This window comes from Lasioglossum baleicum, chromosome 7, assembly GCF_051020765.1.
Source record: "Lasioglossum baleicum chromosome 7, iyLasBale1, whole genome shotgun sequence".
Lineage (NCBI taxonomy): Eukaryota > Metazoa > Arthropoda > Insecta > Hymenoptera > Halictidae > Lasioglossum > Lasioglossum baleicum.
Window position 1 is genome coordinate 10,226,448 of NC_134935.1, and position 20,752 is coordinate 10,247,199.

The window sequence follows — 20,752 nt, forward strand, 5'->3', positions numbered from 1 at the left end:
AACGGTCCGATGATTTTCTTGAGCGGAGTGCGCGTTCACTCGCTCGTTCGATTCCTTCCTCGATTCCTGAGCACGTGTTGCGATCGAGGATTGTAAATTGGCGACAATTAAATGCATTTGCGTTCGTTCGCGGAATGGCCGCTCTCATCTCCCGTGTCGTCATGTGCTTTCGATTTGTTCGACGTGACGTTGCGCTCGCGTAAAAATATAGTTGCTTGTACTGTCCGTGCTTCAGAAGAAGGGGATGGAACAGGAACGAGGGAAGTCCCTCGTTCGCTCCGCCCATCCCCACTGGTACGACCGCTTAGGCCAATACGTGTGAAACGAGGCGTGCCCCTTCCAGTATGACCAATCAGCCTCGCATTCTTCTCACGGGACTTCTTGTGACGCACGCACAGTACGTCACGCTGAACTTAGGAAGCTTTAGGTGGTAGACTCGTTTCTAGTTTATTATCTTCTTTTCACGTTCATGAGACGTAATTTGCATTATTCAGCAGGATGTAGATGTCGCAGCTTTATTAAAAGAGCTACATGCCCAGCTGTATGCTTTCGAATAATGCAAATTACGCCTCCTAAACGTAAAAACAGAACTGTTGAGGGCGATCGAGGCCTGGATTGATCTTTTATCATTCCGCACCCTTGCAATCCTGGAAACAAGAGTCTACCCCCTTAATTCAGCGATTAACTGAACCAGTATAGAGACTTCACTGCAGTTACTTTGAAAATTTCTGAGTATATTTCTATTTCTCTCCCTTTTATTTTTGATCCTTCAATAAAGAAAGATGACGAATTGTCACCGAATTATTTAAACGTAGCAATACCTGCAATGGAACTCGCGAATAGACGAAAGTTGTCGAAGAATTGTCGAGAATTGTCGTCGACCACATAGTACACGACATAGTCACAGACATTTTTCTCGACGATGTAGACGTTGCTCGGCTCGTAATCCAGGAATTCCCACGGCGAATCCGATCGGATGGTATAATCGATCTCCATTGTCCGATCGACACTCGCGTAAGCACTCTTCGCCGAGGATCAACGACTGATACTGGCGCGCGAACCGTTCTCGAACGCGCAAATAATGTGTATCAACGGAGCTGGAATTCGCGACACGTCATCAGAAATAGACGTTCAATTGAAATGTTTACTGAAACCCACGAGTGTCTCTCGACCACGATTTTTAATTGCGGAAACTTTTAATGGTCTCCAACGGGAACAACAATTGTACCATGTCACAGATAGAGAACGTTCCGCGGGATGTTCAACAAACTTCGGCCACGTGTTCATCAGCCGACGTTGAATAAATAAATGTCGCCTGCACTCTGTCCATTTGTTTGGCAACTTTATTGCGTTCTGGTTGACACCAAAAATATGAAAAGCAGATGCGGTGGTCACGTCCTGCGCTCATTAGAAAATGGACAAATAGTCAAGTCGAGACTTTAACCGCTACTACTGTCCAGTGAAAGAGTGTAAACTAGCGGGACGGGTGCGGGGCAAGAAGAGCATTGTGCACGCTCCGCCCGATCCCCACTTTTCGACTCACGCGTAGCTCCCGCCTTTCATAGGCGTAGGAACAGACATTGCTACCATGCATTTCTACTATAATAATTTGTAAATAACTAACAACGCGCACGCGATTGTATTCCGTGGACAGTTATTCGTCGGTCACAAATAAAAACTTATTTACTCATTGTACCTTATCCAAAAGAACTCGAATATACCGGATAAGATGGTCAAAAGTGCCATTGAGCCGGATTATTCGATAGGGCATCAAGAAAAAATGTACTGAGTAAAATTTCAACCCTGTTGAAATAGAAAAACCAGTTTTTGGCCTATTTTTCCTAGTGATGATTAGAAATTCTGAGAAAAATCTGACACATGTCAAGGACCCAAATACATATTCTGCAATTGGTTTCAGATTTCTAAATTGAAAATCCTGCTTATAAAAAAACAAAAACCTCAAAAAAAAATCGAAAAAATGCAGATTTCATATGGAAGTTCTACAGTGACAACATTTATATTTTTACAGTACCGATATATTGTTATAGTTATTGTTCACGAATTTTTACAGATTTTATGGCTTGGTGCGCCGTAGTTAAAAAAAATAAAAACCGATTTTTTCCAAGTCCTTTTCGCGAAGAACTAAGTTAACCTTAAAATTTTTACGTTTTATTTATTGTATAAGTCTATGAGGCACCGATAAACCTTGCACATTTTACAGAAGTAATTAAAAAATGAAATCAACTTGACAGTTAGCTAACTCTTGGACTACGCCGATTACGCAGACTACGCCAATGGATGGCCGTTGACAGCATTGCTCGCTCTGTCTCGTTTGTTTGTATACATCTGACTCGCTCTCCGCGTCACGCGCCCGATTAGTGTGTGTGTGTCCGTCTCTGCCAATAGCGCGTTAGAGCCAATAATGCGTGTGAGAATAGGCGTCTACGTTCTAGTCTGACCACTGAGGTGTTCTTTGCGTCCCCCTAGCCCCGTTCCCGTCCCGCTAGTTTACACTCTTTCACTGGACAGTACCTGACCAGTCACCGATCCCTATTATTCCGGTAGCCCAGTGTCTAAGGCAGGGTTCTTCCCTCTCTAACGCCACACTTTATCCTGACTTCATAATTCGAAGTATCGCGAACTGTGACTGACAAAACTCGACATCATTTGTTATAAAAAGGATAATCACGTTTTGCGAGCTGGCTATAAATAAACTCCGTCATGCGATTGTGAACTGTGAAAAAGCAGTATAGTCGTACGACCGTATAATTAACCGAAATTAACAGCCCGTGTCTCGGGCCGCATTGCTTGCAATTGCTAACCGGCTTATTTAATTCAGAACGTGAAGTAATTAGCAGGGCAAGTGGTGACTGATCATGCGTGTAAACGCGATTCTACGCTTCTACGTCAATTTAGTACGTTCACTCGAAACAATCAACACGCCTAAGGTTCACGTTGTCCAAACGATTCATGCCGCCTGCAGCTAGCCGGTTTACGAGGGAACCGGCACGAATCATTCAGGCAGCCGAGCGTGTTTCACGAACGATGACTTCATCCGCGGCTTTGGGAACGCTAATTCGATTATGAAATCCCCGGCAGCCTCGAAGGTTACAAGTTGTCAACCATTTTACACGGACAGTGTTCTGGTCGCGTTATCGAACCGATCGCTCCGAAGACGTCGAGCAGAAGCGAGTTACGGGACTTTCTCCCTCGAGGCGTCATGACTACCGAGTCGTTTGTTAGAAGGACTCGTTTTTGATACCGATGATTCTCCGACCGGATCCCAAACCTGTTCCCGGGAACCTTTTTTCTACCGGACGACCGGTTTCCGGTCGAAAGCTGCCCAAAATTCCTTTACAAACCTCGTTACCTTGGAAAATTTCGCAGTCACCGAAATGTCAGGTGGTGAACTATTTATTTATTCGACTAATGTCTATTTTCAAATTCATCAATAACCTGTGACGAAGAGACGACGTCAACATTTGCATCCTGACAAGGTAAGGACCCAAGTGTCCGACTTCGATTTTGATCATTTTGCTTGAGACAATGGTATATGGATCCCTAATGGTGTCTGCAAAATATCAGGTGTAATTTCTCAATAATTTTAAAGATATGAACAATTAAACTTTCATACCTTGTTGCCGTTCCATTAGCCGTGTAAGCAGGTTCCGTGAAAGTTCAATTGTTTATATCTTTGAAACTATTGCGTAATTACACCTAATATTTTGCAGACATCATTAGGGATCCATGTACCATCGTCTCACAAAAGATTATCAAAATCGAAGTCGGACACTTGGGGTCCTTCTCTTGTAAGTCACCAGCGACACGTTGAATGTAAATAGAACGTTTCTAACGTGTTAGAAAAACAACGATTAACAGCGATCCATATCTGAGATGATAGAGGGCTGTTTAAACATTCAGGACACAGTTCGCGGAACAGTAACACGGTCGATTTTGGTAACTGTTTCTGGGAACGGGCTCGGACGTTTCTGGAACACGAAATTGTGTAACAGTCCTGGAACAGTAATAGAATCGTTCCAATATCTCGATGAATATTCATTGCGGGTAATAAAGCCAACGTCTTTAATCCCTGCTTAAAATTCAACGGTAACGGCGCTACGACACATTGGGGCGGCGCCTATCAAAAGCTGACTCGAGGTTGGCTTCTTGATTCTAGTGTTACCTCCGCGTACAACGTCGCAGAAAATGAGAATTATTCTCAGTTTGCTGATGCGGAGGTTTCTATATCGGTACCGACAATCGTTCGACAACAAAGGCGCACTGTCGCGACTTAAGTAACAAGTTATCCCTCTCATTTTGTACGGATGCTAACGGGCCCAATAGAGTCATTTGCAACTACATCGAATTTGATGGAATGAGTTTTGCACGGGTTTTTATTTTATTAATAACAAAATATATCCCGTTGCTCACAATAATTGTAACTTTCTTACTACTCGTAATAATTGTCAAACCATCTCATTGAATTATATACAGGGTGTCTCAGCTGAAGGAGGCCACCTTAATATCTTCTTCATTTTTAATGGCACAAAAGATATTTATGGCATAATATAAATGGTAGAAGGAGGAATATCCTAGAAGAACAATTTCTTTTGTCCGGTTATTTGTTCAGTTTTTTCAAGGTCATCGAAAAAATACATTTGAATATGCTTAAGTCATTAACAAGATGGAATAAAAAAAAAGTTTTCCCGATGAAAAATAACGATCACCTTGAAAAAACTATGAAAAAATAACCGGACAAAAAAAAATTGTTCTATGATATTTCTCCTTCGATGCCGTTTAAATCATGCTATAAATATTCTTTTTTGTGCCATTAAAAATAAAGGAGATATTTAGGTGACCTCCTTCAGCTGAGACACCCTGTATATTTTTTATAACGTTATGGTATACTATATATCTTTTGATTACTATGATATTGAGTTTTGTGGCAATATTTGTGTGAGCTTATAGAGGGCAGTGTTTACGACGAAATTCTTCCTACTTATCTCCAATTGATTTCACTTTCAATTGACTTGTAATCTAAACGGCGATAGGTTAACAGGATCATAAAGTTTCTATTCTGTTTTCAGTGTGATGAAACCTTTAATAGAGGCTTCATTGGCGTAATTCTATGAATTGCAGTGTCTAAATGAATTTCTATGTAATTTCTATTCAATTAGCCCAGCTATTAACGACGTTCGTGGATCTACCGAGCGTGTTCCTCGCGCATTACCTGTCATGTCACCTTCTCACCGTTATCTAAAGCTATCGAATTTTATCAACGCCGGGCACCAAGGTTAAACGAAATGGAAAATATGATCTAAAATCAATTTAATATAAATTTCTCTAATGTTGGTCTAATGTCTCTCCGGAGAACAAGCTTCTTCATTGACGAAGTCCAAGATTCGGCTTGCTGTCTCCAAGGCAGACTAAAACAGTTCTGCTCTTGTAACCGCATAGATTTTAGGGAAGCTCGTTGGTAGGTGTGGTTTTGGAAAATTATGTGAGATAGTGGAAAATTATGGAAAGTAGGGCTAGAGATGCATTTGGTAACAGGCGGTTATGGCTGTAAAACTATAATTCTCGGTACGCTAGCGCGGTTTATGGAATATTTTGAAATATTTTAGTCGCGCGCTTGTTCCTTGGCTCGGACGGTTTTACGATGAACACTAAGCCACCACGATCCTCTTTTGTAATTCAAAACGATCACAAATAAATAGTGAGCAACATCTGTTCGCCACAGGTAGAGCTAACCACCAGAGAGACAAGAATCGAAATTAATTCTGTGGTTGTGAATTTGTTTAATGACTTTTTTTTGGTAAACTGAGCTCAATTAAATTGAGCGGCGTTTTCCCTTACAACCGCAGAATTGACCCTCGTTTTCTTGAAGGGTTCCTGACGATTGAAGCTAGAGGCTGCCGATTCCAAGATCGAGAAGCGTTCTCCGAGATCCTCACCGGTGAGCACGTGCGGCTCGACCGCGTTATCGCGAGCACAAAAGTTCGTCGATCGATTCTCTAGCCACGTGTACACTGATTGCCGATCACTAATCAGGCTGGATAGATCGGCGATCGACGGAAAGATCGCTCGATCGTATGCCGGGGCCTCGGCGGCGTTCGTTTTCGCGCGCGTAGCTGCCGCAGCCTCGCGCGTTTCAAGGTGATGCGGATCGTGCACAGTGGAACAGCAATTACGGACGCGAATAACAAGCACCAGGTGTTGGCGTCTCGATTTTATGGCCGATCGAGCACACTGAAAGATAGATGGACCGCGTAGATCGCACACAGGCAAACGCGGGACGCGACTGGCCACCGCGAAATAAGGAAAACGAGCGATGCGCCAGATCTCCGGATCCTCTTACGTTGAAAGGACGTGTTCGACAACTTCTCGGATGGCAACTCGCGCCGCGACGACTACTCGCGCCACTGCCACGGACGACTGACTATCACTGCCATGTTGCGATCACGTCATCGTTGGCGCGATAATTTAACTTTGATGCACGTGCTTTATCGCACACAGCGCCTACTCTCCCAGCCTTATTTCATTTTTCATCGACAACTTCAGGAACCGCGTGCATTTCCACATATGCGCTTTCGTAGCCTAATCACGTTCTTCGAGGTATCATTGGCTGAAACCAGGTAATACGCCACACTATTGTGGAAATGTCAAGAACACTCCTTATATTTTTTCTAATTCTGGAAGTTTTTTTTATCAATTCACAAGTGTCCCTTACTGTTTGCAGAACGCTAGTTTATCTAGAACTCTGGTATTAAACGAGAAAACAATATTTGTGAAGCCCTCTTCATGTTGAAATTTATGCAGCAACTGTATTGTTAAGTTCTCTCAGATGTCTTGCTAATAAGATCTAATTTTTTTATAACCTATTCTTTATTTAAATCTTCTACATTTATAGAAGATGACTTTCTTCTTTGAATAAATCCGGAACGCTTGACTTCTTTTTAAGATTTTCTCAATTACCTAGAGATTGGTGCCCGCTGTTTTACTTATTAATTGATACCGGTCCAGAACACATGTATGTATGTAAGTACATACTCGGTTCACTGGTGGAACAATATCCCCTGGCAGCGAAACGAAACAATCGTTCGGAACCTATTTTATGTAGTACACCGATAGTCTGGACTGGATATAGCTCCGGATTAAACGGGAGGAAGTAGACCAACTGCGCCTCCACCCCGCAACCATTCAAACACGAAAGTTAAACATTCATCGAAGTGGAAGATCGCGAACCGCGCGGGTAAACTCGAGGAGGAATAATATCATATGTGCTCTAGAAAATTAAGAAGAACTTCCATGTGTCCGACTGACAGTCAATCTGTTTCCTCAGTATGTGATCTGCCACACCAGAATCTTCTTAAAATTCCGTAAAAGATGAATGTGGCACTTCGAAATACTTTGAGATAGTAAAGAATTACCAAATCCGAACATGATTGCAATGCATCAGCGAAAAGAAGCATACAGAATATTTTTCTGGGGTCACGAAAGACGAACTTTGAAAACTAGAAAAATGAAAAACTTGTAATTATAATACTGACCGCGATCATCCTACTCTCTCCCGAATCCTGCAATGGAATATTTCCCCCTCTCCATTTCCCATTTCCCATTTCCAGGCGGCTCTCTCCAAATAATTAGATCTCTTCGGAATCGTCTGGCTTTTATCCCGGGCATTATTCGAAACTGCACGCGGCGATCAGTCACTGTCGTTGCGAATTTTTCGGAATCACCGGTCGCAGTCCGCGTTAAAATTGCCTGACAGATTCCCCGATTATCATCGATCTCCTGGCGCAGCTCTGGCTCGGTAATTAGATAAATTTCCACGGACAACCGGGAATTCGAGCGACCGTCATTTGGCAAATCCTCGCCGCCCATTAAAGGCGCAAACGGGCGCATACTGCACGCTGCACCACGGCTGCACACGCGTATCTGGGTTACATACTCGGACCCTCTGTTTAATAAAATGCCGTGGGACCACGCACCGCTTAAATTTTCGTGGCAATCTCCGCGCATACCGGGACAGATTAACGCTGACATCGTGTCCCCTTAATGGAATAATCCCAAATAGCACTGTACATCCATAGGGCGTCCGTTTCATATTCAGATTACGCTACTATGCAAAAGAAAGGAGCACCCAGTATATATAATTATAAGATATAATGACAAAAATAATATCTTATGTAGAAATTGCATTGTACAATGGCTGATTGATTGCATTTAAAGTATTAGACAATCTGCAATAACACATATTCTCAGAACCATTCAAATGAATTACTGTGTTCAAATTACTGTGTTCTCATTTGATTTTTTACGCTTTTCTATTTTTCTTCCGGGTGCTTCTTTCTTTTGCACAGCAGTGTATGTTCGAGGAGGAGGAGGAGGAACTCGATTTTCTCAAAAACTCAAATATATTTTATCCCTCCACGGGTGTACCATCAGTACTGGGACACCCTGTATATGTATACAGCAAAGCCTTGATCTAAGAAAAACCCTCGGGTCCGTGCTGTTTCCTAGATCGCGTGGTGCTACTATTTTTCTGTGACCTCGGCCTACGTCAGACCTTCTTACTTATCTCAGGACATTTTCATTTTACATAAAGACCCACAGTCTTATAGTATCTGAATGTAAAGCGGATAAAGGGAAATTAAAAATCATCGCTATCTCCACATCCACCCATAATAAATCTCGCAAGAAATCGTGAATTTCAATATTTAGGAGGAATAATTTTCCACGTTTGCTTTTTCCTCGCTCCGTTCCGCGAAAAGTATCTTATCTACTCTACGTCGATCGATATATTTTATTTGGACAGTGAACCCCTCTGTGTTTGCCTACTAGATAACAAGACTCTTGATCATTGGACAATATGAAACAGACTAAACAGTACGTTGAAGACGTTTTCCTCATTAACTGTCTTTCTGTGCATGTAAATATCAGTCGCCTACATATCCCGATAAACATCCGTGCATTATCGAACCTCTTCCGAGAAACATTTTGAAAAATCACCCGCTGTTTTAGCTGTCGAACGAGAATCTCTCGATCGTAGAATTTTTCGCGAAACGAATAAACGAGCTAGCAGGCCGAACGGTAAAGTGTATACACTGCAGTGGGCGTTATTTCGATTGATGTACATACACCGTGTCTGAATTATAACACGTCGAGCAGAAGAACGCCGATCGGCCATCCGTTTCGCAGGAACCTGATAGATCGCCGCGGCGGGTTTGATCGATTCCTGATGCGCGAACCGGCGCGCGGCACGACGGTAAATTCGCGGACAAATGCCGCGATCGGCGTGACGCGCGCGAAACCATCGATCAGTCGCAGCGTTCGTGCCACTTTAAGGAAAGTAAGTCAATGCGATTCGCTCGAGTAAGGTTGCGGATCGTCGTCGCACGAACGGCTGGCGTAGCGCCTGCTGCGATCGAGAGAGGCCTTCGTTGGATCGCGACCTACACGGCCACCGTGCCGCGCCGCGCCGAGCGGTGATCGAGCTCTTTTCCTGCTCCGCGGAAGCTTCCGCGATTTATTCAAGACGCTCTCAAACGGGATTACTCACCTTTCGATAGCTTGTCGACGGACTCGAAGCGTCCTTCGACCTTGTTCCGCAACGAATCCAAGTCGAAAGGCGTCGTGAATCCGTGATCCACGCTGCGGCTCTTGCTCCTGCGAAAGAAAGCGGCCGATTAGTGACTGGCAGAACGCTGATTCATTTTGTTTCATGACCGACTGATCGACTGTTTAACCATAAATCTACTACCACCAAATCACAAATGATTTTACACATTTCGTTATCCAAATATACGCTCCCGCTGAAAAGTATATGGACACTTTGTTGCAAATATAATTTATTCTAATAGTACCAAATTGTACAATTTAATTGATATAATCTATTAGCGTGGTCTGCTGTTTTCTCAAGACAATAATCATAATTATTGGTGAGATATCTAATGAATTATTATCAACTGTCTAAACTAGACCGCATAAAATTGAATAAAACTGATCAAAGATTCATACAAAAATTAAACGTGTTGTCCACATACTTTTGAGCGGGAGTGTATACAGGGTGTTTCGTTTACCTGATAACGGAAATATCTTGTGACGCACTGAAGTTACGAAAAAAATTTGTTTACAAAAATTGTTCGGTATGAAGGATAAAATCATATAGTCTAATTTTTTTGAGAACTAGAATGGTGGGGAGGGGGATTTCAAAGTGAAATTGAGTTTTTAAAATGGAATGTGCTATTTTTTAGACCATAGATCGATAGAGTATCAAATTCTGAGTATAATAGTGTTGACCTTCATATGTGTCGAATGTAAAAAGATATTTCCGTTATCAAATAAACGGAACACCCTGTGTATATCATAGATATAAAAATAATATTTTTATTCATCGCCAAAAGTGTTAAAGACGTTTTAAAATTTAAATATTTAAAGTGGATACCCGGTTATTTAAATACGAAACTCACATAATTATTATTAAAATATATTCTCTAGTACTGTGTAAACTAAACTCATCAAAGATTCATATAAAAATTGAATGTGTTGTCCACATACTTTTGAGCGAGAGTATAAATTATAATAAAAGTTCCACGAAAACCAAATTAATTGAATCGTGCCATTTCGTTTCAATGGTCGGTAGGTTTAGTGTTAAGTAGTCTAACAATTATAATTAAAAGCCATTATACCACGATAAAGTGGCCTCGTGAACCACTCATTTTAACGATGGGCAACACAAAAACTGAAACGAAAATTTCTCAATAAAAAATGAAGATCACCTCGGTTCTTTAAAGTTAATAAAATGTGTTCTTTATTGTTTAATGTTAAGATAAATTCAACAATACTCAATATTATAACCGTGAGTCTGCAAATAACGCTATTTTCTGCGCGCTCCTCCGTTTAGATATTCCACTGTGCGTCGGTGAAATTCTTTTCACGAGTCGGGCAAGATGAATTGGCGAGCACAACGGCGCGACGTTTATCGGTTCTTTGGATCTGAATTGGTTCTTTTATTATTTGACACGCGCGAAAGCGGGATCAGCGAGCCGCGTGAAGTCGTAATTTCGCAAGGCAGCGAACCGTGCGGCTCGCAAATGAACTCGCGAGACGGATCCAGGGAACGAATGGCCGACGCGGATATCGCAGCCACAATGGAACTTCCGTGAATGAAATTACCGTCCGGAAGAAAAAACGTATTTCATGAATGGGCCGCGAACCAACCACCTGGCGCCGCAACAAGTCATGTTTCTTGCATCGTCAGCCGAGAGTTTTTCGAGTTTATTCCGTTTTACGCGCACTTCACGGTTTAAGCCGGGTTTACATTAGGTGACTCTTGATTGGGCGACTAACAACGGACACTCTATCCACATGTAACACTCCGATTTTCATATAATTTTAGTGCGACATAGTTTGAAAAATAGTTAACACGAATTTTTTATCTCGAATGATTCATATAATGATCCACAAAATTTTTTTGGATTGTATGTTTCCAGTCGATTGAAATGCAGATTTTCTTGTTAATTGTTTATCAGTTTTTATGTGAACATGTATGTCCAGGATCTGCTTGGACAAATAACAAATTCCTGTAACAATTAGTATATATGAAGTTGTAAAAAGCAACCTTCAAAGTTTTCTCCACAATTCTGACCAATTGCAATTAAAAAGAAAAATTGTCTACGTCAGCTAACACTTCTAACAGCTAATAATATTAAAGTTGTTTGGTCCGATAAAAAAGTTGTCGCCTTTTTTAATGTGTCCGAATGTTACTGTCACAGACTGTTCCTAATGTTTTTTCTTCTTGCAGGGGGTAACCTATTGATTATTGTTCTTAGAACAATGTTCTACTTACCTGAAATAAGACGAAGTGAGGTTGTCGGTGGATCTTGAGTGCGTGACATCCTGGGACATACGCCTGGACCTAGGATGCGACAAACAATCCAAAACAACAGCAGTGAGTACATGCATCTACGTGCAAAATAAAAGTAAACTTAATTACGATATATTAAATAATAAAGTCTCGTGTGTTCGGAGAAAACTGAACTTTTTTATCAACCAATTTTAACTCTTTCATGAGCAAATTATTTTTCAATACAATACGTATTACATGATATTATTGATTGATGATTCCTTGGGTTGGCAAGAAAGTAATTTCGATATTTTAAGGTGAAATAGAGCACAATTTTTTTTATTCCGGCAATGAACTTTAATGAATAAGATATTTTCCCTTTTGTTCGATGACTTTTGCCAAAAAGGATAAATAAGAAAATAGTTTATTGATTAAAGTTCATCGCTTGAATAAAGAAATTCTGTTTTATTTCACGTTAAAATACCGAAATTACTTTCTTGCCAACCCAATAGTTGTAGCATTATTATCTTGTATCAGCAGGTGTAACATTATTTTCTGGATTAAATTGCTGATTCAATATACATATGTAATCTTATATGTTTAGCTTGCAATGTAAAAAAAGCAAATAGTTTTCACAATTATACAATAAGTTCGAAAAAAATCACTTTGTCAATTCACTTTTCCCCGAAAATAATTCAACCGAAATAAGGTATAATTAATAAAAAGCGATCAAATCAGCGAGCTAGCCTATCAACTGAAAAACAGCTGAGAAACAACATTCTCTCAGAAACACCATGCAATTAACACGCATCGATACGGAGCTATACATTCGAAAACGTTCTTTCGTATTGTAATAGACAAAAGTATCCTCGTAGACAGGATTGCCTTTCTAGAATTTGGTTTCTACTTGCAAACATCAACACCACGGGTTCCTAGAAAATAGACGTAATCGTTCGACTGAATGCAAATCCATGGTAACGAGCGAACTCGTCAGGACAGCTCGGCAATCGAATTAAAGCGTCGGGAGCAAATTAGCGCCGGTTTGAATCTGTGCCGGTACAGATGCGCCGCCTCAATTGCACGTGTGAAAATGTTTTAACCCTTTGTGGACGAGGATTTTTTAAGGTACCGAATATACATATGTTTCTTGGAATACTAGATCGTATTCAGTGTGTGTGAGCACAAATCGTATAGGTAAGTAACTTTTATGACGCCCTCTTCATGCTGAAAATGCAGTAGTTCCGTTGTAAGTTCACAGATGTCGCGTAAAGATATTTTTGTTTCTACTACACGCATGTATAACGATATATCCTATTCAGCACTACGTATACATCATTTATGCGGCAGTTATCCAAACCGTAGATCTCACGTATTCGAAGTAAATACTCTAGGACCTCAATTATCCAAAAATTGAACAAAATAAAATATAATAATTCATTATTTTAAATGAGTATTTGTCTTCTTATTTCAAGTGAAATGTGCTCCACCCTGTTGCAACATACTAAACGAATACGACTGAATGTTTGACTGAAAAGAGAACATAAAGCTACGTCCACATTGAAGCATCAGCGAGCAACTTTTAGTTGACGTTACATGTATCTTGAAAAAGTCGCTGCTTTTGTTAGATAAAAGAATGAGGGCAACAAGAGGCTACAGAAAGTCGCTCAATGTTGCTTCACTGTGGCCATGGCTTAAGGGGTAGACTTGTTTTTCCAGGATTGCAAGGGTGCGGGTTGCGCGTTCTTATTTCTTGATAATTAATACAAAGGTGGGGTTTTTCAGTAATCAAGAACGCTAGATAAGAGATCGATCTAGGCCGCAATCGCCCTCGAAAGTCCTATTTTTACGTTTACGAGGCGTAATTTTCATTATTCGGATGCATATAGCTGCGCGTGTAGCTAAATTCATAAAGCTGGACAGCTACACGCTGCCGAATAATACAAATTACGCCTCGTAAACGTAAAAATAGGACCTTTTGGCGACCTGAAAACGCCCAACTTCATCAATCCTGGAAATAAGTCTACTCCCTCAAGAATGTCACACTGAGTAGAACTGTTCGCGAGCAGTTGCGCCCAGTGTGAAGCCTGCATAAGAAGGAAAGATTCAGGCACGTCGAAACTCGTGCCAGCATACCGGAGCAAAATGAAATTCTCAGCGAAGAATTTCTAAAATGTGTCGCTGCGTAGATGTGTGAATGTGAACTGTATTTTCGGGCAGCGGAGAAGTGTCACGTTTGGCATGGCGCCCCGTGCAGAGCGATTGAAATAATCGGCCGACACGAGACATGCCACAACAATGGAGGAAAATAAACGAAAATCCCGGGACTACTTCGCTGCGAGAATCAACAAACAATCGGTTCTCGTTCTTATACGCCGGACACGTGTGCTCTGTGTCAACGGATTAAAAATCCGTGTTCCCGATCCGAAAATAGTTAGGCTACTCGCGATGTTACATATTTCGGTCACTTTTCATATTATATTTATGGCGCGTACACAGACATGCAAGCACGCACGTAAGTACTTACTTATGGCTCCGCTACTGCGTTTATGTTTCAACCAAATTTTTTTCAGAAACGTGAAAGGAATTTGGTAAAAGTTATTTTTAAAGTAGAATAATTCAGTAGAAATGTCTGTGTAGTTATAGACGGTGTCTTTTACATATAGCAACGACAATTTTGGATATAAAGATGTACGAAAAAAGAAATTTTGGAGAATTTTTTACAGAAAGTAAATAACCGAGAAATCAACTAAACCTACCGAACATTAAAAGTGACTAAAAATTGAAGTGAAGAGATTAAATTTATTTATATTTTGTGTGATTTTTACTATAATATACAGGGTGTCCAAGCTGAAGGAGGCCTTCCTTTATTTTTAATGGCACAAAAAAAAATATTTTTGGCATAATTTAAATGGTATCGAAGGAGGAATATCATGGAAGAACAATTGTCCTCCCTATATTTTATCGGGAAAACTTATCTTTTTTTTATTCCATCTTGTTTAATGACTTAAGCATATTCAAATGTATTTTTTCAGTCGCTATAAGATGGAATAAAAAGAAATAAGTTTTCCTGATAAAAAATAACGATGACCTAGAAAAAAACAATTAAAAAATAACCGGACAAAAGAAATTGTTCTTCTATGATATTTCTCCTTCGATATCGTTTAAATTATGCCATAAATATGTTTTGTGTCATTAAAAATAAAGCAGATATTTAGGTGGCCTCCCTCAGCTGAGACACTCTGTATATACTGGAGCCAGTATCATCTTATAATTTCAATAATAGTTAAATAAAAAAATCTAAAATGGGTCATTTGACCCGTCGTGGTAGGTTTAGCGTTAAAGGTTTTCCTTTTCTTAGTGATTCTCCCTTAGCAGTGCTAGGGTTGATGTGTGGATACACGTCGGCATTGTAAATAGTTGAGGAGGAAGTTGTGCGGTGCGCATTCCCGACGTAAACGGGAAGTGTGTAGGAACACGCGGCAATATTTCACCGGTCTATAAATATTAAGTGCAGAGATAGAATCAATAAGCCGCGCTGTGGTGAGCGCACGTGGTGGTCGCCGGAGATATAAATACATAATAAATGCGACTCCGGAGCTGATCTATTGGATGGATGGTTAACGAAAATACGATACGTCCGCTGGCCTTCCCCGGGAGCATGTTTGCAAACATTTCGGCGGGATTTCACCGCTTCACCGCACCGAACCGCCTGAATTTTTCAGTCGATATCGTCAAAATACGGAGAAACTCGGATAATCTGACCAGTTTTCACCCTTAACGCTCCATTGGCTCCGCCATGGAGAACATCTAACATGTGTTCACACAATAAACGGAGCGTTAAGGGTTGATCGATAATACACTAAACGAATTTTTAAGAATTTCAATGTAGGCTCCCATAAACAAATTGTAAAAAACAACTTTCAGTATTTTTTCAGCAGTTCCGACCAATTGCTTTTTTTCCCAAGATCAAATGCTCTAACTTAAAAAAGAAATCCAAGTTGTATGGTTCGAATAGAGCGTCTGAATATTAATGCGAGTCAATACGTCTTCGAATCAAGTAGATGTTTCATTAGACATGTGTGGGGCGCCGATGACAGAATATTAAATATAAACGGGGGCGATTGCCAATGCAGCGTCGAGTAGAATCAAGTTTGTAGATTAGGTTGCTATTGGTACATAGGTGCTGTCGGTGCGAAACGGATTCAGAGTTTAGACACGCGAGAGCTGTCTGAATACGATACTAATGCCCTTCACTGTGACGGACATATTTATTGATGGACCTGAACTCGAAGGAGAGAGTACTGACGACCTTGGATTCGTTGTACGCGATATTGGTCGTCACTATCCCACCTAATATTGCGCATACATCGTGAGGGATCGAAACGCTACTGTCTTTCAAGAGTCTTCATCCCTTTATTGCAATGATCTCAAATTCTACTCGCCACAGATGAGTTCATTGCCATTTTCACGTCGGCATGATTCTTGAAGTTGCTGTTTGCAATGAAGTTTAGTGAGATAAAACTTTCTTCGCTGATGCATTTCCAATTTTACACTCGCAAAGCGAGAAAGCACGGCTTTTTTCGCTACCCATATTTACCCTTGTAAAAGGTGTCCCAAAATTCACGTAAGATTTAAATTTTGCGCCATTTGTGCGGTAAAGTGTTGCCAACGGAAAAAAAGACGGAGTGACAGCTGACAGTTCAGGGTTATTAAAAATGGACTGCTACACGAAAGAACAACGCGTTTTCATTGTTAAGCAATATTTTAAAAATAATGACAGCCCGAGAAACAATTCAATAGTCGTGTAATTTCCCGCATTGGTGATCAGAATTGGCCGCCCAGATCATGCGGTTTAACACCGTTGGATTTTTTTCTTTGGGGTTTTTTGAACTCTAAGGTTTATGCCAACACGCCCACGACCACCTACGCCTTGAAGGAGAAGATTCAACGCTGTATCAACGAAATTCAGCCACATCCACAGCAAAGCCGTGGAGGCCATTTACTCGATATGCTATTCCATACTTTATGAATCAATAAAAAATTCACAATTTTTAATTAAAAACCTGTGTTTTCTATCAAAATTACTTCTTGCGTGAATTTTGGGACACCCTTGTATAAATAACGCAATGTTGAAGCGATTGAAAGTTGCGCATCATGTACATCATGTATATCACCGACATGAACGTAGCTTTCTGTTGATGCTATAACTTTACTCAACAGTAGTATCTTCAATGAATCCTAGGTCATCATTAGCATTTCGTACGATTATTAGAACTACATCAGTGCTTTTCACAAGTTTTACACCAACGGTAGTATTTCCGACGAGTCATAGCTTATCGCGAATGCCTTCTATGAACCCCAGTTCACAAGTATCGCGTCCTAAAGACCTCAAGCCATTAGTATCATCTTCTACAAATCTCTGGAAACCGGTATCAAGTTCCATGAATCAACGATCCTCTCACTGCTAAGCTTCTCAATTCGCTATCAAGTACTTCGAGCCTTCAATTCTAAAAACCCTCTAATCTCTAGGCGAATATCTGAACATCTAAACGATCTCGACATCCGAAATCGATTGTCACAACAACCGATGATTAGGCATTGAGAAACCAAACACTATACGCTTCAGAGAATTTCGCTGTTTGTGTTCTCTATAAGAAGTCCCAATATGTCGCTATGAAAATTTGATAGTTCAGCCAAACGAACAGCTAAATTTTAGTTCCGACGTTCCGGTAGCCGCGTAAACGTTATGGCAGCAATTCCAACTGTTGCACGGGCAATTCGGCAGCGCCATAAACTGAAAACGCGTCGTTGGTTTATGCATCGTTCCGACACGGTTAATACTTTAGTCGATCTCGTACTCTGGTCCGTTGTCGATCGCTTCATCCCGCAGCTCGGCGATAATAACTGCGTTGCCTGCGTTTCACAATTTTTCCGAACGCCCTGGGGTACGTAACTGGGAAATTTCTAAACGTCGATTCTTCTCACGTATTTCCACGGAACCGACATTTTAACAACGTTACAATGTAGCGCGGGACGAATTGACGATGTCAGTCAAATTGAACAATTTTTCATCCGAGATTTAGCGATTCTTTAATTCTGGCGACATGTACAGCTGAATGCATTCGTAATGGGACCATTTTTCTAGACGCGGGACGAACAGCTGTTGACAGATTCAATAGAGAAATTTGTCATTAGATGGCACTCGATGACAAAACGCATACTTTTCCGCATTCCGGACGTGCACCTCGGAATTAATTCCATTACGTCGACGGCGCGCGGAAATAGATTGAATCACGTATTTTTCAATCGGCGCGTCGCGTCGCGGGATAAGTTATGTCCCTGATCGGTCCCCTTGAATCATCATAAAACCGTATTTTTCAGTTTCTAGATCCACGACAGGAGAAGAATCGGCTGGGATACGGGCGGGCTGATGGAGAGGACTGGAAGCAGATGACGAGACACGCTGATGTGAAGCCGAGCTCCGTTTTATTGACCGATTATCATATTTTTACGCGATCTCTTTCTCCCTCTTCTTCCTTCCTCTCGGTTTCCCCCTTCCTCTCATCGCCTGTTCAATTTGGACTGTCGCCAGGGCGTTATCTCAGCCTGGTGACGATCGATAGAGTCGCCCGCTTTCGGACCGCGGCGCGGGCCATCTACGCGTTACGATAATGCAATGTCATAGCGGCCACTGGGTAACATCTGCTCGGTCGTGTTTATACGCTCAAGTAAATATTCCGAGCGACCTACGCTACGTTCAGCAAGATACGCCCGCCGCACAGTGCGTCGGAATGCCCGTTTTTTGGACAAAATTCCATATCTTAAAAACTATAAGTCATATAAAAAAATGTTTCAAATAAAAGTTATAGGGTATAAAGGAGGACTATATGATTGTATTTGTTTGGTATTGTTGTAATCTTGAGAAGCTCCATGAAGGTCACTTTTAAAATTTCATACGGTAATGTACATTTTTGATTATGTATTCTAATAGGTGAGGTTAAAACATTTTCAAAACACTACAAAAACATTATTTTTGCATAAACCGTTGTCAAGATATATGCATCCAAAGTTGGCGTACAGTCTACAGTGGTATTGATTATATGTATTACTACAAGTGAAACAAAAGTCAAAAGTCAAAATCGACTGTTTAGCAACGTGTTTATTTTCGTACGATTTTATAATAAATAATAATGATAATAATAGCCATTTCACGAAAATTTGTGCGTACGTGGTTTCTGGGTGTCTTCCTAAATAAATATTTTTTTAAATTAGGGGAGCAAGCACAGGAGCAGAAAATTTTTATAGAATTCGGTAAAGAATAGTCCTACGAATATTTTCCAGCAAAAATCACAAGACATGTTTTAGCTTTTTTGAGAAAAACTTGGTTAAAGTTGTAAGAATTTTCGATTTCGCGTTTTAACAAACGGTCACTTTGAATCAATAAAATACGATAAATAGTAATCGTAAAAACCGCTAGGGAGCCAAAATAATTAGTACACACCTTGAACTAAATGATCCATCGCAAATTATTCTATTTTTGGCTTTTCAATATGTTGTATAACGTTTTCTAAAGGTGCGCGTACTTGAGGTTATAACACAAGAAAAATTGGCGTGTCGGATTATGACGGAACGAACATGTTTTTTTTTCAATCGATGTTCAGTTTTTTTTTCTGGCGAATGTTCATGAATAAATGGTATTTTTAAAATAGATTCATGTAAACAGATATACATCTTAAAAATAATGATTTTTTTATTTTTGCCCTCTTGGCCGACGCACTGTGCGCCGTAAAAATTGAGGGCCGGGGATAGCTCTCCGCCGTTTCAATGACGCCAACGCACACCGCGACGCGATGATTGGAACGGTCCAACTGAATTTTCCAACGCTCATCCCGGCCAAGTCCTCTCTAAACTTTGATGAAACTTACACAGAATATAGAACCCCGGAAAACATGTTCGACACGTACTCTTTTCAGCTGTCGTCTTTCGTATTCACGTGGGCGAAATACTTACTCGGAGCTTGTTCTGTGTAATACATGTTCTTTAACCTTTTAACCGGGGAAGACGAAGCGACTCGTCAGTTTTCTTCGCTGTCACTGTTCTGTAACTTTTAATTCGACGACGTTCTTGTTACTTCCATTCTACAGTATTTTATCGATAATTGTCCCCAACACGGGTCTGCCCAGGGACAATTATCCGCCAGGGATATTATTTTTTGAGTTTTGCCGAACGTAGAAAAGGACAGCGGAGCCCGAGAGGCCTCGGTCTCACCGAGAAGTCTAAACATAACTAATCCAATAACAAAACTTCTTTATATTTCATTATTTATTGATGGGACTTTGACCAATATATTCGTAGCATTTTTCTAATGAAAATGTGACCAAATATATCGCCGCCTGAATGTAAGGACTAGGTGACATATCATACAATTCCTTATTTTAGAGAATAATCAAATCAATATATGCTTACATTTCTTTATTTTAAGTGGAACAATACATGAAAAACATCATTTTGGATAAAAAAATTTTTTTTAAAAGTCGAGTTGCCCATTTATAACGTAAATAGAAATCTGTATTTATTTTTTATCTACTTTGAACACTGCTCACTAGATGTCGTAGATTACTTTAATAGGTTATATACCCAGTTTTTACATTAAATTCTACTTGATTTCTTCTTTAATACGAAGTAGATAACTCGAAATGTCCAAATTTCAAGTTATGTACCTAGTTCTTACATTCAGGCCGCGATATGATATAATTCCACAATTATATTTATTCGTGTAATGAACGATGAAAGTTTTCGACGCAAAGAAGGACAGCCTATGGGAAAGAAAGGAACGCGGAGAGTCGCGGTGCGCCGGCACAGTTCAAAGAACTTCCCATACGCTGTTCCTCCTTGCGTTCGAAA

The 20,752-nt window shown here is 40.5% G+C and overlaps 1 protein-coding gene across 14 annotated transcripts in view; it reads right to left on the minus strand.

Annotated features, from left to right (window-relative positions):
* Window positions 1-20,752, minus strand: part of Mtd (TLD domain-containing protein mustard) — a 253,295-nt gene that overhangs the window by 63,551 nt on the left and 168,992 nt on the right. For 10 of the 14 annotated variants that reach the window (XM_076427939.1, XM_076427937.1, XM_076427936.1 and 7 more), the window contains 2 exons: window positions 11,852-11,920; window positions 9,563-9,669 (listed from right to left, as the gene is read on the minus strand). In XM_076427939.1, the coding sequence (XP_076284054.1) occupies window positions 9,563-9,669; window positions 11,852-11,920 (176 nt within the window). Of the gene's footprint in view, window positions 1-821; window positions 3,562-9,562; window positions 9,670-11,851; window positions 11,921-20,752 lie in introns of those variants that run through there. The other 4 variants (XM_076427942.1, XM_076427938.1, XM_076427930.1 and 1 more) reach the window with 2 other exon arrangements.